This window comes from Tachypleus tridentatus, chromosome 12, assembly GCF_004210375.1.
Source record: "Tachypleus tridentatus isolate NWPU-2018 chromosome 12, ASM421037v1, whole genome shotgun sequence".
In the NCBI taxonomy this organism is placed as follows: domain Eukaryota; kingdom Metazoa; phylum Arthropoda; class Merostomata; order Xiphosura; family Limulidae; genus Tachypleus; species Tachypleus tridentatus.
In genome coordinates, this window is record NC_134836.1 from 53,488,133 (window position 1) to 53,507,785 (window position 19,653).

Sequence of the window (19,653 nt, forward strand, 5' to 3'; positions counted from 1 at the left end):
CTTACACTGCTAAATTAGGGACGGCTAGCGCAGATATTCCTCGTGTAGCTTTGCGCGAAATTCAAAACAAACTAAACCTAGCCTTTCATCAAACGTGGTAATTATCAAGTCTGATGTCTGGAAAACAACAACCTCAAATTCTTTGTTTGTTTGTTTGTAGTTAAGCATAAAGCTGCACGGGTATCGAAATCCGTTTTCTAGCGTTGTAAGTCCGCAGACATCCCACTTTGCCACTAGAGGGCGCCGAAATGTTTAAGCTAACAAGAAACACGATGTGTTTCGCAACGAGTTTGAGAATTTTTGTCAATTGCATCGCAAACGCGTGATCTCATTTAAAAATTAAAATATAAGAAACTGAATTATTTCGAATATGAGGACTATACTTAAAAACTGTGAGGTGATTTGTGGCGGAGTCTTACTACTTATTATTCATTACGAAAAGTTATCTCGAAATGTTATTGGGGCTAATTAAAATACAATATACCTAAATTTTAATATCGTACTATGTTTTATTTTATAAAACAAAACTATCAGTTATTTCTTGAAATACATACATAAAAGTGTTAGAGTGATATTTTGCGATATGACTATGAACAAGGCCTAAATAACCAAGTAATTGAATTGTGTCTCGGAACTTTAAAAAAAACTGAGCTACATAGTGGATAATTCACGTAGTTGTTGTAGTTATATTAGCAATATGCACAGTTTTGTTTTAGGTAGGCCTGGCATGGCCGAGCGCGTAAGACGTGCGACCCGTAATCCGAGGGTCGCGGGTTCGCGCCCGCGTCGCGCTAAACATACTCGCCCTCCCAGCCGTGGGGTTATATAATGTGACGGTCAATCCCCACTATTCGTTGGTAAAAGAGTAGCCCAAGAGTTGTTGGTGGCTGGTGATGACTAGCTGCCTTCCCTCTAGTCTTACACTGCTAAATTATGGACGGCTAGCACAGATAGCCCTCGAGTAGCTTTGTGCGAAATTCCAAAACAAACAAACAATTGTTTTAGGTATTCTTCAAAGAACAAATTTATTTGTCATATTTCCAGTTGTATATTGAAGTTTTATATAATTAAATAAAAACTTCCTGTCGTCGAGAAACAATTAAAAATTCCACTGAAGCTTAAAACCTACTCTAGTTGTTTAACAATAAAGGTAATTTTAAAATGATAAAACATATACGCTCAAAAACTTAAAGATGAAAGAGAAAATCGAGGAAAGTTCGATTATGGTTGTTGCAAGTACAAGAATCATCTGCAGCATACGTGAAATGAACTCCTACAATGTAAACACACAAATATGAATAATAACAAATACACGTTTATGGCTAACAAGAAGTAAACTAACTTTCGGGTTTAGATTACTTGATCAGTGTCTCAGCAGTAAAAAAAATTGGGTTTCGATACCTGCAATGAACACAGCACAGTAGGTTCACTGTATAACTTTGTGCTTAACAAACAAATCAAGCAAATAAATAAGATAACGCGTGTAAGACTGAGTATAAAAACAATAATTCTGTGCTCTTAACGCTTCTATATTTATACGAACAGGCTGGTAGGTTGTTCTTACATTTGAGGGACGTTTCAGCCTTTACTTTAAAATTGAGGTAGAACGATTACAGTCTTTTTCGTCATTTTAATCCAACAATTTTATCATATAAGTGAAGTGTATACACTGGTTGTTATAATATTCATAAGCAAACGTAGTTCCTTAAATGGTGATAAAGTAAGTAAGGATTTTTTTTTTTAAAAGTATGATTAGAAATTAAGTAGAAATTACGCCCAATCGTTGCAGCGTTCTTCGAAATAGGGAATACATATTACAATTACATATTTTTCAGTGTAAGGTACATGTTAGGAAATTATAATTAGATGCAATTGTATATTTGTTTTATTAACTTTTAACTGAAACTCGGAGCTATAAGCTCTTCTTTCGTTGACATAAAAACATAAAACGTGAAAGTAATTTGTGAGGCTGAGTTACACATAATCAATATTCTCGAAGCTTTGTTTGTTTTTGTATTGTGGTTTTAAATAAAGAAAAAACTCAAAACTAATAAATACTTTGAAAACCGGTATCAGCGAATGCACTTGGTTTATGTGGTATTTTGTTTGCTCTAACAGAAAGATACAACAACCCCTCTGTGCTCTGTCCACCGTGTATAATTAAACTCCAGATTTTAACGTTGTAAAGTCCGTAAACTTACCCTGGTCCGCCAAGGGTTCAGAATTAAAGTGAGCTGGTCAAGAATCAGTTGCTTCTATCTAGGAAAGCATACAAATTATATTTCTGTATACATGAAATAAAATTATATATCCTCTTAGGGAGAACTTCTAGACCCCAGTCATCTAAACAGCGCAACAAAAATTGTCTTTCTAAATTAAATCCATTAGACTAATTACCATAGACTAGACAAGCACCTCATGCAGAGATAAGCAAACCACAGTAAAATTTCTATATAGTTCAATGAACCTTGTTTTGAACTTCTTCCATCTTTATATAGAAACGCCCCCTACAGTGGCTTACTGGTACGTCTGTAGATTTAAAACGCTAAAAATCAGATTTCGATACTTATAGTGAGCATAGCACACATAGCGTATTGCGTTCCTTTGCGTTTAACAACAGCCAAACCAAGCGCTCTCTCTTTGTCTCTCACATACACAAATAAATACGTATCTTTGCCTCTACGTACATAATAAAATAATTAAAATTTCGTTTCACTCTTTACAAAATAAGAGCAAGTAAAAATATACATCATTCATCATTTTATGTAACTTAACACTGGTGTTTTACTGCGTTTATACCATAAAACTATATAAAATATTGTATAGGTTTATCGTCTTTAAGCTACGTACTGTTATTTTAACATTCATATTTTTTCATATGAGCAGTTAAAGACCTTTAAGCATTTTGAAAAAGTTGTGCCAACCTAAGCTGTTTTCGCTTATCCAGCATACTCTCGTCAGCTGGTGACTAGCCAGTTACTTTATATACCAAAATTATGATGATTCGAACATTGCATGAGCAACACGGGATAATACAGTAAATCTTACTCAAAAGTGACGTGAATATTTTTCGAAGTTCATAACATAATAAATTAATCTAAAAAGGGATGAAATAATACAAAGCTAGAGGGTTAAATTAAAACAGTTATTATTTATGTTAAAAAAAAATTATTACTGTTGACAACTTGAATATTTCATTCTTTTACAAAGACAGATTTCTCTACAAAGACGTACATCTTTAAAACTATCCCCTCTTTCAATAGTTTTATTCCACGAATTTCTTCGAGTACTTTTGATTTTCCAACAGATAGAACGGTGTTATTTGGATTGGTTTGTTTGGAATTTCGCGCAATGTTACAAGAGAGGTGTCTGCGCTAGTCGTCCATAATTTGGCAGTAATAGACTAGAGGAAAGGTAGATAGTCAACATCACCCATTGTCAATTCCTGGGTTACTCTTTGTTGAAGCATTGTGAGATTGATTACACTTTGTAATGCCTCCATAGTTGAAAGGACGAGCATTTTGAGTGGCAGAGATTCAAACTTGTGACACTAAGATTGAGAGTCAAACGCCTTAACCATTAGGCCTAGCACAATATTAGCTAATCATTACGCAATTAATTAATTTAATATTATGCGTTAATATTTTTTAATGTTTCTCAGTTCTTGTGTTTGTGTTTTTCTTATAGCAAAGCCACATAGGGCTATCTGCTCAGCCAACCGAGGGGAATCGAACCCCTGATTTTAGCGTTGTAAATCTGGAGACATACCGCTGTACTAGCGGGGGCTTCTTACTTCTTAATTTGTTGTTTCCTGTGGGTCAGCGGCAAGTTTACGGACTTATAACGTCAAAATTGAAATTTCGATTCCTTGTTGTGAAAAGAGTACAGATATCCTACTGTATAGTTTTTTTTATTAAAACAAACAAATCACCGGATCTATTTTATTTTGAAGAAACGACAACAAAAATTTGGTTTCGATCCTAATTTAAATTCGTAATTTGAAATACAAACGACAGATGGCATTGTACAAAATGGGAATCGTGTGCTTTTGAATAATCATAAAATTCAGTTGAGAAAAATAGTTCCAAAAAAGGGCATTTCGCAACTTCGAAGTAATATTTATGTAAAGAATCATTTAAAAGAAATACTATCTATTTATTGAATATTAAAATACAAAATCGAGTAGACCATAAATAGTGTTACTAAAAACAGTATTTACTGTTTAACGTGTTGTTGTTTTGAATTAAGCTACACAATGGGCTATCAGGGCTCTGCCCACAACGAGGAGCGAAACGCGGTTTTAGTGTTGTAAGGCCCTAGACATACCGCTGAGTGCAAACCTATATAGTGGACTACCTGCACTTTGTCCAACACAGATAATCAAATTTTGAATTTTAGCGTCGTAAATCAAGTACACATACGGACGAGCTAACCAGAAACAGGCTAAAAGTGTTTGATTGTCGCACGTTAATGTAATTATTTTTAATTTTAGAATCAGTCAAAATTTTCTCTTACTTTTATACACTTGTTATTTTATATCATGAATAACCAACAATGGCTCACAAGAAATGTAGTTTCGAAAACGTATTTGACATTGTATTCATTGTTAATAAGATCAAATGTTATAAACAAAATTGAAAGGTACTTTAACCGATAAAAAATAATTACAACATTTTAATACAGTGCATCCATTTTTTTTTATTTTCCGATGAAGATTCCTGAAGATTTTCAGTAATAGAAAAATAAACCTTAGCAAAATATCGGCATGATAAAAACGTGTTTTCTACTTTGTTTATTATCAATGTTAAATGAGCGTTTCTCATAAAGATCTGTATATTACAGCTCGTCAATTGCATAAGAAAAAACGTTTATATGTGTGTTTGTTTGCTGTTAAACGTAAAGAGTTACGCAATCGGTCATTTGTGCCGTGTCTACCACAAGTATGGAAACCGATTTTTTAATGCTACAAGTTAACAGTGTTACCGTTGATCTACCAGAGGGCGTAGCAAAAATGCATAATCTGTAATATTCATAATAAAGTCTTGTCACGTCACATCTTCCACATTTAGAAAAAAAAATTATATAAATAAGGATCTTATATTAGTTATATTCAATGAAGAAATAAAACATAACTATAATTGGTTCTATATTTGGTAATTATTAATTATTATCTATAGATAGAAAGGAGCACTGTTTTTCCTAACTAAAATTTAATTGATTATAGTTAAAAATATATAATAATTTAGTTATTAATACGATGCCATCCTTTTTCTTGTGAACCAGTTTCCTACAAATAAACAAAAAAAATAAACTGATTTTCAAAACGGTTTGAATCATTTAATTATGTACAGCTGGTTATCTATCAGCTTTAACCATTCGTCAGAAGGGCATTAAAATAAAAATGTAAATATTTAGACACTTGAATACACATGTGTTAATTTTTTAAAGAAATTTAATTCTTTTCTTTTTTTATTTTAATCAGTTCATTCGCTGCATAAGAAATTATTCCTAGGAATATATTTACGTATCCTAAATGCTTATAATACATACCTTGGAATGAATTGTTTATTTCAAACTTTCTTTATTGGTTTATTTATTTTTTATGAATATATATATATATGTTTTGTTTGGTTTATTTTGAATTTCGCGCAAAGCTACTCGAGGGCTATCTGCGCTATCCGTCCCTAATTTAGTAATGTAAGGCTAGAGAGAAAGCAACTAGTCATCACCACCCACCGCCAACTCTTGGGCAACTCTTTTACCAACAAAGAGTGGGATTGACCGTCACATTATGACGCAACCACGGCTGAAAGGGCGAACATGTTTGGTGCGAGTTCGAGTGCCTTAACCCATCTTGCCATACCGGGTCTTTTGTTATTCTAAATCACCTCTACCGTCAATAAGCCAAAACCTAAAATATTAACAACCTGTTAGATGGGGGAAAGGAGGAATTAATTATTTTCACCCCTCTCCTTTGATAAATATACAGATAAATACCAAAAATATATATTTATCAGAAAAGTAATACATTGCAACTTTAAACAGCTTTGGAATCATTCGGTGATCTTATACGTTTAACCCTTCATTCTTGATGAATACCTTTACCCTTGATGACGCATGATTACCATCAATGAACAGTTTTAGTGCCTTGGTAAATAAAAATTTCATCACAGTGAAAAGATCTTTTATTTTCTCGAAATACACGAATAAAAAAAAAAGCGAAACACAGCCAAGTCTGAAATAGCACGTTATATACAGGTCTGCGTGTCTGAGGTTCTACAAATTTTATATTTAACGATATTAAAATCACGAGGATGGACTATGTTTAGATAACAGACATACCTTATTGCTGATTAAACATCGTCTGCATATATAATAGTTTCTAAAATGCTTAGGTGCATGGAAAAATATGTTTTACTTTTTTACAATCTAGTACATGAATGAATATGTCTCTTTCTTTGTATAAAAGTAAAAGCAGAAGAACCCATTCAAGCTATGCAATGATAGGGAATTTAACCTTCTGAGTTAAGATACAGTGACTGAATTAATTACACTGAAAAAAAAAACTTCCTCTAAAATATCAACCATTACATTACATTTAAAATGATTTTTCTGTTTACAGCTCTAGAATATTTGCGTTAAATTAAATGAAACAACAATAAAAACATCCTTCAATTAAAATATCAAGCAGTTTTGGGGCCCAGCACGGCCAAGTGTGTTAAAGCGTTCGACTCGTAATCCGAGGGTCGCGGGTTCGAATCCCGATCGCACCAAACATGCTCGCCCTTTCAGCCGTGGGGGCGTTATAATGTGACGGTCAATCCCACTATTTGTTGGTAAAAGAGTAGCCCAAGAGTTGGCGGTGGGTGGTGATTACTAGCTGCCTTCCATCTGGTCTTACACTGCTAAATTAGGGACGGTTAACGCAGATAGTCCTCGAGTAGCTTTGTGCGAAATTCATAGAACAAACAAAAACAAACAGAATAAGAAAATACTTCTCTTTAAAGAAAATAGACTTATATTTTGTTTTGAATTTCGCGCAAAGTTACTCGAGGGCTATCTGCGCTAGCCGTCCCTAATTTAGCAGTGTAAGACTAGAGGGAAGGCAGCTAGTCATCACCACTCACCGCCGACTCTTGGGCTACTCTTTAATTAATGAATAGTGGGATTCATCGTCACATTATAACGCCCCCACGGCTGAAAGGGCACGCAAGCTTGGTGTGACGCGAATTCGAGCCCGCGACCCTCGGATTACGAGTCGAGTGCCTTAACCACCTGGTTATGCTGAGCCCTTTAGTGTGTTACAAGAGAAAAAGTTAATTCATTAGCTTTGATGATAGATGGTAGGGTGGTGATGACTGGCTGCCTTTCCGTTAATCAATAGTTCAGAATTAGGGACGACAGAAGACATTCTTAGTTGAATTGTCGTACAGTACAAAATACAGACAGCCAAGTTATTTGATTTTGCGTGGTAGTTAAGATGTTGACATAATACCCAAAGACGTCTCAAACGTGGTTTAGGGATTTACTCTATGAATCTTGTTGTCCAACCAATGACTTGTGATACTATGAGACTGAGCATAATCTTCCAATAGGGAAAAACAAAAACAAAACAAAAAACACGATGCAACATTGTGTCAATACATCATCGATCAATGAGTACCGCCCTCGGAAACATAGTTAGTTTTTTTTACATACATTTAAGCTAATGCCTCCAAGTACCATAATTAAAAAAATTAAAAAAACACACGAAAACATAATAAGTGACTTGGTACTGGAGATGCTATTCGTTAATGACTTTGTTCATTATTGGTAGTGAAAACCTTTGCGTCATCTGAGTGAAGGAAAGGCGCCTAATCACGTTACTGCCTAGTTTCATGATTTTGACAAAAATCTAAACAAGCCATTTACAGCTCCCTCTTCTAACTTATATTCAAAGCTTATTTTCTCGATCTAACGTTAGGCATATACAGCCTTATCGTTTAGTTACTCATAATCATCCAAGTTCTGTTTCTAAACTCCAAAGTAAGTACATAGGTGATGGACTGGTGGCTTTCGACGGATATATGGAAGGATGAAAATATGGTGCATCAACACTGCCAATTTCCTTGACGATCTCAGCATCCTCAATCAGAGAAAACAACTTCAGAGATCTTAACCTGTCCTCGTATGATAACCTTTCCATCTCAGATGCCATCCTTTGAAATCTTTGTTATAAGTAAACTACTTCTTTTGATAAGCCAAGGCAATCTTCTTTTCACCTGGCTGAGAATAGGTTAAGAACTTTTATGACTTCTTATTTAGGGATAAGTCACCTCCAACTAGTTTATATATATCGAGACAGGTGGTGTACACCGGCTTAGAAAATAACGTAACATCAAATGTCAGGTTTTAATACAATGACACTGTCTTTATCTATTTCTGGATCTTATAAATGTTTCACGACAGTTTTTGCCTGACTATAATTAATAGTTTGCTTTAAAAATACAATATTTTCAAGATATCCTGAAATGATGTTAATATCGTTTGGCACCAGGGGGACAATTAACTTGTTTGAATTTCACGCAAAGCTACACGATGGCTATCTATAACTTAGTAGTGGAAACTAGAGGGAATGCACACAGTATTCCTCATAGCTGAAAGGACGAGCGTAGTTGGTCGAACAGGGATTCAAACCTGTGACCCTCAGATTATGAGTCAAGAGCTCTAAACCCCAGATCGAATGTTTCATTGTAGTGACAATCACTCGGAATTTTTGTATTAAATTCTGTTTACCATAATGTTTTTCGACAAATACATCGTCCTTGAAGCATTCACTTACCTGACATGAATCGTTTGTCAAAAAAAAAAATCCATTGTGGATTATTTGTTGTTATAAAAGCCTGAATCTCGGCATTGCATATCTAAAAAACGAAGTAATACTTAAAGTAAATGTGAATATCTAATTTTAGTAAGTATTATTTTAGTATAAACAGATTTGGTTATTTAGATTTTACCCCGTGCATAATAATATTATAAAACTCTTTTACTTTTTCCCCGAAAATATTTGATACTTTTTATCACTGACCAGTAATAAAGGCCCAGCATGGCCAGGTGGGTTAAGGCGTTCAACTCGAAATCTGAGGATCGAATCCCCGTCACACCAAACATGCTCGCCCTTTCAGCCGTATGAGCCTTATAATGTGACGGTCAATCCCACTATTCGTTGGTAAAGGAGTACCCTAAGAGTTGTTGGTGGGTGGTGATGACTAGCTGCCTTCCTTCTAGTCTTACACTGCAAAATTAGGGATAGCTAGCGCAGATAGCTTTCGTGTAGCTTTGCGCAAAATTAAAAAACAAGCCAGTAATAAAAGTTCAGTTTTAATTATGTGTTTTAGAAAAATAAACATGAAACTTTTTTTTGCTGTTAAGTACAGAGCTAAACAATGGGCTATCAGTTTAGTGCCCACCAGAAATGTTGAAACACAATTTTTAGTGTTATAAGCCCTCAGAATTGCCACTGAACCACAATGAGAAGGGAGCACATGATAATATACTCATCTTCAACAAACGTGGTGGGGCATCTTTACAAAATATTATCCACCACATAAATTTTGAAACTGAAAATGTTTTATTAAGACTACCAGAACGTAAAAGTTTACAGACAATTTTAAAATAGCTACACATTTTATACTATGTAACTTAATAAAGTTTACAAATAATTTTAAAATAGCTACACATTTTATACTATGTAACTTCATAAAGTTTACAAATAATTTTAAAATAGCTGCACATTTTATACTATGTAACTTAATAAAGTTTACAAATAATTTTAAAATAGCTACACATTTTATACTATGTAACTTAATAAAGTTTACATACAATTCTAAATAGATACACATTTTATACTACGTAACTTAATAAAGTTTACAAATAATTTTAAAATAGATACACATTTTATACTATGTAACTTCATAAAGTTTACAAATAATTTTAAAATAGCTGCACATTTTATACTATGTAACTTCATAAAGTTTACAAATAATTTTAAAATAGCTACACATTTTATACTATGTAACTTCATAAAGTTTACAAATAATTTTAAAATAGCTGCACATTTTATACTATGTAACTTCATAAATTTAATTAATTAATACGTATATTTAACTTCACATCTCGTACAACATGATAAAGTTGAAACATTTTAAATTATTATATAATATTAATGGATTAACAGGTGTATAATTGTTAAATTTATCCGTGACAAGATGCAAATTTATTTGTGTTTGAGGTGTTTTTTTTTTGAAGCAGACTTCGTCTAGATTTACATGCAGAGCTAAAAAGATTTTAAAGTTTCAACTTGTAATTTCTATTTAAATATGTTTTATACATTTCTGTATAATTCATGAAATATATCCAAAATACACATAATTTTATTTTGCAAAGAGTAAATAAAAAGATAATTGCCTCCTGTAAACTTCAAGAAAACAAATATTGATACGAACACCAACTGGACACCTTTCTTTATAACATAGCAAAAGCAAAATACCACTTTGTTAAGACCAGGCATGGTCAGGTGGTTAAGGCACTCGACTCGTTATCTGAGGGTCGTGGATTCTTAATCCCCGTTACACCAAACATGCTCGCCCTTTCCGCCGTGGGGGCGTTATAATGTTATGGTCAATCACACTATTCGTTGGGAAAAGAGTAGCCCAATAGTTGACGGTGGGTGGTGATGACTAGCTGCTTTCCCTCTAGTCTTACACTACTCAATTAGGGACGGCTAGTGCAGATAGCCCTCGAATAGCTTTGCGCGAAATTCAAAACACAACAAACCTATACATATATATAATTATGTACCATCAAATAGCCAAAAGAATGCGCTTTCAAATACTATATAACGTAAATTCTCTTTACAAACTATTTAATACAAAATAAAATATTTGCGGTTGAAAATGTTTACTTACGTGTGTGAAAATATCAGTTGTGACTTCTGTGCACGACAGAGACTTCTTATTACAGTAAAATACCTAGTTTCGTGTGTTTGGAAGTGTTAATGGTCATGGTATCACAACTACCAACTTCAGCAGATGAAAGTTATCCCTGCTGTGTCAATATGCCCCTGTGGCCAATCATTCCAGTCTTCCCCACACTCTCGTGTAAACGTATATCGCTAAAGCTGAAATACTTTTTTGCGGTTCACTGTTGTGGCAAGCTATGCATGGCCCTCGAAGATGAACACATCCAGACTAACGTCATTACAAAAAATGTCGATTTGTAAATGTATCTGCTCTGTATTTATTTTTCACCTGTAGCAATAATTTTATTCTAAAAGTTACAATCTCTACACATTTGTTTCTATACGTTTGATATGTTTAGAGTACTTTCGTTGTCCCAGTTGGGACAGAAATGTGTCTACGGACTTATAACGTTAAAATCTGGGATTTAATTCCCCGCGGTGGGCACAACAGAGATACCAATGCTCTAAAGGAAAAGTACAAAAATCTATTTCATTCTCTGGATTAAAAATCGTGAACGTTTCGAGGACAGCCATTAACACTTGGACCGATAGAAATACCATAATAACGTTTGCTTCAGTTTTTAACACGTCATAAAAATCAACACAGGAAATGATGTATCAGACAGTGCAGTGGAAAACGAATGATCGTAACAGGAATTGTAAGAAAAGAAAAGAAAAATGTAGAATGTTCCACTGTATTCTATACATTCGCTAAGGTTTTATTAATAGTTATTCGTTTTCTGGAATCCTGAATTTTATGAAGTGGATATAAATTAGAACTCATAAAGAAACTGCTTTTAAATTACATATATCTCTGCAGATGTGTATTAAATTGTTTATTATCTTTAAATTTGTTTTTAATTTTGCTCAAAGCTACACGAGCTATTTGCGCTAGCCGTCCCTAATTTAGCAGTGTAAGTTGTTTTTTGTTTTTGGAATTTCGCACAAAGCTACTCGAGGGCTACCTGTGCTAGCCGTCCCTAATTTAGCAGTGTAAGACTAGAGGGAAGGCAGCTAGTCATCACCACCCACCGCAAACTCTGGGGCTACTCTCTTACCAACGAATAGTGGGATTGACCGTCACATTATACGTCCCCACGGCTGGGAGGGTGAGCATGTTTAGCGCGACGCTGGCGCGAACCCGCGACCCTCGGATTACGAGTCGCACGCCTTACGCGCTTAGCCATACCAGGCCAGCAGTGTAAGACTAGAGGGAAGGCAGCTAGTCATTAACACCCACTGCCAATACTTGGGCTACTCTTTTACCAACGAATAGTGGGATTGACAGCCACACTATAACGCCTCTGCGGCTGAAAGGGAGAGCATTTTGGTATGACGGGGATTTGAACCCACGACCCTCATATTACGAGTCGAACGCCTTAAGCCACCTGGCCTTGCCTGGCCACATTATCTTTAAACCATTAGTTACTTCCAATTAACGTTGTATGACTGAGTCCTAACGCTTTTAGTCTTCAGTTGAAATTCTTATTATTTGTCATTTCAATGACTACTTCTATGGCTCTTGCACAGCATGCATGAAAATATTAGAACATTTTAATCACGGAAGCTGTTTTAGCCAAGTATATAGAATTATCATAACCGTGATTGATGGCTTTGAATATCAAACGTGATATGTTAAATACCATCTCAACGTTCGATTATGATATTGAATGAGCATTCTTGTACCAGTACATATTCAAATAGTTATGGTATTGATATCAATTAGTCTGATATATCTGTCATTCATTACATATGTTTTAATATAGATTTTTTTTTTTTTTTTTTTTTAGAATTTCGTGCAAAAGTCACAACGTCTATCTGCACTAGCCGTCCCTAATTTAGAAGTTGTGGAATACTGGAAAGACACCATCAAATGTCGTCTCTTTTACTAACAATAGTGGGATTTACCGTCACATCATAACTCCTCCACGGCTGAAAGCACACGCATGTTCGGATTAGGAGTTTAGTGCCTTAATCACCATGGCTGTGTCAGGCCTACGGATTTTGCAACGCATAATGCATTCTCATAAATATCGATGCTTTATAAATCCAGTGTCAAAACTATTTAAAGAAATTGTCTGATGTCATATTGAACTCGCATGTAGCTAACAATATAAACTATTTATCTACTTACAAATTTCTGTAAACCAAAAATTTGTCTATTTTATACATTTTTTTTTTTAATTTCATGGGGTTTTCTGCGATAGCCGTCCCTAGTTTAGCAGTAAGAGAGTAGCGGAAAAACATGTAGTTCCCATCACTCACCACCGACTCTTGGGCTAGTCTTGCCAACGAATAGTGTGATTTATCGGTACATTATAACGCCCCACAGTTGATAAAGAGCGAGAGTATTTAACGGATATTCGAACCTGCCAAGCTTGCGTGTCAAGCGCTCTAACCACCTTACCATGCCGAGCAACTTTATAGGTATGAGTATGTATTTTCTTAAAGCAAAGCCACATCAAGCTAGCTACTGAGTCCACTGAGGGGAATCGAACCACTAATTTTAGGGTTGTAAATTCCTAGAATTACATCCAGTATTTGATACGAGAGATCTAATTGAACTAGATAGTCTTTCTTTTTGTCCTTAATGTGAACAATCTGGTTCACGTGCTTTGTAGATTACCAAAGCTATGGTTTTCCTTTCTATTTGGCTGACGTAAATTAATTTACTAATAAGAGTTTTTCTATAAGAAAGTGTAAAAATCTAAATCTGATATTCACAGTTATATGAAGCTTATCATATTAAATGATGTAATGCATTCCAGAATTTTCTTATAGTGAAATCTTACAGATAGCGTAACATTCTAGAATCATGCAGTTGAAAAAGTTAAAGTAACAAAATACTGATAGCCAAGGACAACTGATACTCTGAAAGCGCCACCCTTTGGCAAAACGCAACTATCATTTCTCGAACATAATATGTCAAGGCCAAACATGTTTATGAGTAAGCTATAAGATTATAAAGAGGTCAAAAAGATCGCGGTAAGGACTTAATAAAACGGCAGAAAATGTTATTGTATGTTTATTTGATCGTGAATGAGTAATCACAAAAGCAAACGACTTTATTTCAGTGTAACTGTGGTGTAACTAAACAATTCCACATAATTATTAATTACATCTATATGTGTATATATTTGTTTATTTTACACAATGAGTTATGAGTGATTTTTTTTAAAACTTCTAAACGACATCAGCGTGGCTTTGTTTAACACTCCTACGAAAAGTGGGGCCTAATAGGCCCCAGAGTAACTTGAAAGGTTATTAATATTAGGCTAATAATTTTGTATTTAAATGAAATTGCCATTTCATTTAATGAAATGAAATCAAATGTCAAGCCAAAAATTATTTGGCTAATAATTTTGTATTTAAATGAAATTGCCATTTATCATTTCTCAAGCCAAAAATTATTTGGCTAATAATTTTGTATTTAAATGAAATTGCCATTTATCATTTCTCAAGCCAAAAATTATTTGGATAATAATTTTGTATTTAAATGAAATTGCCATTTCATTTGATTTCATTTAAATGAAATGGCAATTTCATTTAAATACAAAATTATTAGCCTAATATTAATAACCTTTCAAGTTGCTCTGGGGCCTATTAGGCCCCATTTTTCGTAGGAGTGTTAACTTAGCCTGTAACAGTTCTTAGTGGTTTTTTTTTGTTTTGTTTTTTTCACTGGTTGTCGTACGAAAACAAAATAAACTGGTGGTTTAATGATAAATTGTAATCTTATCAATGTTATCGAGTCACTTGAAGTGGGTAGGTTGTACACTCATGTATACTGTTAAACATTTATACCGTGTTATTGCATTTCCAAGTAATCCAAAACTGGAATCTTGTGTAACGAATATGGGGAATGTTAACCACACCCACTACAGTTAGATTTGAAAAAAAAAGAGATTAAAATTATAACAATAATAAACAATATGTGTAAAGTACATCTCATTTGCGAAACAATGTTGCACAACTGTTATTAAATATAGATAGTTCCTTCTTCCTTGATAGGTGCGTGAAGTGAAAGAAAATTTAGGTTTACAACTCTGACATGGCATTTCATTCGACTTGTAAAAGACGTACGTGAGATATTTTTTAGCACACAGTACAAAACTACTTTAGATAAATCAATATAGTATTACGGTTGAGATTTGTACTTAAAATCCTTTAGAGTCTGAAGTCTTATACGCTCTTTTTATTTCCGCAAAAAATTTCAAGGATCATTAAGGATGAAAACTCACAAAGTTACTTTAATAGTTTTTCCCTAGTGGCTCAGCTATAAATTTGAAGACGCATAACACTTAAAACCGGATTTCGGTACGCAGTACAGATAACCCATTGTGTTGCTTTGCGCTTAGCAACAAACAAACAAATAAATGATTCACAAATGTAAAAATGATGAGTTTTACTTTCTTTCTTTTTTGAAAAGGTTCTAACGAAAAAAAAATTAATGAATACTTGGAAGAGACGGAAACCTGTGGTTTCATATTGAAGGTATGTTTTGTTGTAGAAGCCTAAAGAACTTAACTGTTTTTTCAAATTAATTTTCATACCTCAGTAAATCTAGTTTTGTGTATTTATTATCACAATATACTTTTCCCCCCGCTAGTACAGCAGTAAGTGCAAGTCTACGGGGGCCTGGCATGGCCTAGCGCGTTAAGGCGTGCGCTTCGTAATCTGAGGGTCGCGGGTTCGCGCCCTAGTCGCGCCAAACATGCTCGCCCTTTCAGCCGTGGGGGCGTTATAATGTGAGGTCAATCCCACTATTCGTTGGTAAAAGAGTAGCCCAAGAGTTGGCGGTGGGTGGTGATGATTAGCTGCCTTCCCTCTAGTCTTACACTGCTAAATTAGGGACGGCTAGCACAGATAGCCCTCGAGTAGCTTTGTGCGAAATTCCAAAACAAACAAACAAACAATGCAAGTCTACGGATTTACAATGGTAAAATCAGGGGTTCGATTCCCCTCGGTGGGCTCAGCAGATTGCTAGATGTGGCTTTGCTATAAGAAAACACACGCAACACACTTCTACTTTTAGAGATACGAAACGTGTGATAGTAATGTTTATTTGAGTAATACACATTGACAAATATTCACTAAAACTTCAAATTTACAAATACGACTGAAACATTTACACATAGGCGGTTCGGAACTTTACAGTTTGACAGTCACTGTTTTATCCGCTCTTCAAGTCTTAAAGCACCGCGTAATATAATCCTCATATACTTACGTTAGCAAATAAATCAAATGTTTTTGTTTGTTTATTGATTATAACCGTGAAAATAATTACGTTTGACTTCACAAAAGTCAAGTATTAGGATTGCATAAACTATACATATTATCTGTTGTTGATTGATTTTACAGCAAAATAAATTAACGGTTACGTGTCTAAATACATAAAGACCGGTTAGCCTAAAAAGTATGCCATAAAAGATAAATTATCTACAAGTTAAGGCAGTGTTCCTCGGCTCATGCTATACTGAGCAAATATGCTTCTTCTTTTTCGCTCTTGTTTTCATCATGCGATAAATCATTATTCAATGTTTATTTCCAGTATAAATAAACATTTATTAATTTTACCCTGTTTTTGTATTACCTTCTATCTCATCTCAGCTTGAACTTGCGAGACGGCTACGTCATGCAATTACACATTACGCTTGTGGCGCCAACTGGTTGTAACTCCTGTATTAACTATTCGACAAAACCGACCAATCAGCGTTGTGTATTTCTCATTCACAAGCGCACAAACTGGTACCGATACACAAGGAGATAGATGTTTACGAACGTGGAGTGTTTGTAGAAGTTCTGAATGAAGCAGCTAATGTAAAACGTTAATCTGTATTTACCTTCTTCAAAACACAGTTTGATTTTATTCGTGTGTATAGAAGAGACAAACGTGCACTAGGTTTAATGTAAACGTATTTTTGTCTTAGTCCTAAGACGTTAAAAGTTCGACTGACAACATCGAGACGAGATTAACAAAAGGCTTACTCGCTACTTACTGCGCAAGACAAAAGTCTCAAGGTTCAGCGAGAGCACTCGGCTAACATCGCAGTGAGGAGTTAGGTTTGGTTTACCGCCTAGCAACCTAAATAATTTATTGGTGTGAGTAATTTTTCGATTATTGTATTTTTAGATCCATCATTTTACTCTGTTACTTAAAGAATCGTATGTTCACACATTGTTATAATTTGTACGTACTTCAAGATGTAATATGTTCGTGCCTTTTGTCTTCCAGACGTAATTCTGTCATTGACATTTTATCAAGTGTGTGTGTATTATATTTACAGCTTTCTTTTAAGTATGGTCTAAAATATGGTTATAAAAATGTCCCATTTCGCTCTAAAAATAAAATTGAAAACAGCTGTTGGACAACTCTGATTTAAACGCTGGAAAAAGAAGAAAAATTGTTAAATAACATATAAGTAAAATTCCTATATTTAACAAATTAGCAGACTAGTTTTATATTATTTTTATATCTTTAGTCTACATTCGTATAACCTTCAAACGTACTGCAACGAGAAGTGTCTCGAGTATAATAGGCTACCAAGGGTGATTTGTTTGTTTGTTTGTTTTGGAATTTCGCACAAAGCAACTCGAGGGCTATCTGTGCTAGCCGTCCCTAATTTAGCAGTGTAAGACTAGAGGGAAGGCAGCTAGTCATCACTACCCACCGCCAACTCTTGGGCTACTCTTTTACCAACGAATAGTGGGATTAACCGTCACATTATAACGCCCCCACGGCTGGGAGGGCGAGCATGTTTTGGCGCGACTCGGGCGCGAACCCGCGACCCTCAGATTACGAAGCGCACTCCTTAACGCGCTAGGCCATGCCAGGCCCACTAAGGGTGAACCAGGATTATAGTTGGAAAATTTTAACACAAGTCGCTCAAGGTATACATACCATCATTACGAACAAGGTGCATACAGAAACACTACCTTATAGAACATGGTAAGTAAATTTAGTTAAAATAACAATGGATTTACAGCGAGTGTTATGCACTATAATTCGCTAGTTCGTTCTTAATTGTTAAAAAATATTGTTGGCGCAAAATTATGGATTGAAGGGGGGGACTTACACAGGTACCCCACTTGAATTCCCTCCTAGCTTTAACGAAGTGTGTTTCTCCCTAGCAGCTGTGACATAGAAACTGTTACATCCACGTAGCTTTATGTTGTTATTGTAATACAAAATCAGTTTCTCTAGGGGGTTCTGTTTAGCTATGTCATTTATACATATATTTTGTCAACAGACAATGGAACTGGAATCAATCTACAGTGACTATTCATTAGAACAGACCGAATTTTTCCCGAAAACCACCGATAATAGAACAATGGCCGCCACCAAGAAGCAAAGAGTACCTAAGGTAAGTTTGCAAGTTAAAAAGTGTTAATTAAACGTATTTCTTGTGGATCAGAAATGGAGAACTGTTTACGGTAATTAACAAAGATGTAAATGGTAACATAAGCTCTGTGAGAAGTGATACGAACAAAGTGTTAAATATTAAACTGAATAAAAACTCGTCTACTGCTTATCTTAAAACATTCAATATTAGCTTATATGGATATACAACGTAAGCTGATTGATATACTATTACTAATAGGGCCATACGCCTGGCCACTTTTACATGGCATATTTTGCTACAACTTGTTGTTAAAACTTGCATTTGTTTTAATTCAGTCCATTACGTTGTGTGTATGCACTATTTGTAGTTAAAGTGGCTCAAGGTTCAATTCCATAGCATTATATATTAAACTTTTCTGGGGGTCATGTCCCCCATTCCTTCTAGAAATGGTAATGTGAGAATGGCCTGACTAGGCCGGAAAATGTTTCCTGTGGAAATGACTAAGAAGAGTATCAGAAAAATACTTTTTTTATATGTTTGTCCTCAGTAATTTGTAGTGCGCATACATTAGTGAAATAATTTTGTAAACTGCACAATGTCCCTGTAAAGTAGCTATTCAAGATTACACCACTGTTACATTCTAACTCGTATGGAACTGCATTAGTTCCTATCACACTATTTTGTTTCATTTTTTTTCCTCTCTACGAATATGATCTTCAGCGATAGTGTACAAACTTACAATGCTCATTTAAGGGAGTTCGATTCCCCACGGGGCACAGAGTGCAGGTAGCCTATTGTGTGACTTCGAGCTGAAAGTGTGTTATATTATACATAGGACAAATAACAAGAGTCGAAGTCGAGGACTCCATCTTTAAGATCAACCTTTCAGTTCAGTTTATTTATTTGTTTGTTTTAAATTTCGTACAAAGCTGGCCCCCCGCTAGTACAGCGGTACGTCTCCGGATTTACAACGCTAAAATCAGGGGTTCGATTCCCCTCGGTGAGCTCAGCAGATAGCCCATGTGGCTTTGCTATAAGAAAACACACACTCGTACAAAGCTACACGAGGGCTGTCTGCGCTGGCCGTCCGTAATTTCTGCGGTGTAAGACAAGAGGGAAGGCAGCTAGTCATCACCACCCACCGCCAACTCTTGAGTTATTCTTTTACCAATGAATAGGGGAATTGGCCGCCACATTATAACGCCCCAACGGCTGAAAGGGCGAGTAGTTCAGTTTGCTGGTAAAAAATTGAAGTTTGTCGTTTGGTGCATATAGTTTAACTGGTCATGTATAGATCTCACCAGTAGTTTT

General features: G+C 35.0%; 1 protein-coding gene across 5 annotated transcripts in view; it reads left to right on the plus strand.

Moving 5' to 3' along the window:
- Positions 1 to 16,706: 16,706 nt before the first annotated feature.
- The window catches only part of LOC143233343 (protein c-ets-1-A-like), an 88,975-nt gene continuing 86,028 nt past the window's right edge, over positions 16,707 to 19,653 (plus strand). For 3 of the 5 annotated variants that reach the window (XM_076469497.1, XM_076469498.1, XM_076469499.1), the window contains exons 1-2: positions 16,728 to 17,101; positions 18,250 to 18,363. In XM_076469497.1, coding sequence (XP_076325612.1) covers positions 18,253 to 18,363 — 111 coding nt within the window. In that variant the 5' untranslated portion in view covers positions 16,728 to 17,101; positions 18,250 to 18,252. Of the gene's footprint in view, positions 17,102 to 18,249; positions 18,364 to 19,653 lie in introns of all 5 variants that reach the window. The other 2 variants (XM_076469500.1, XM_076469501.1) reach the window with 1 other exon arrangement.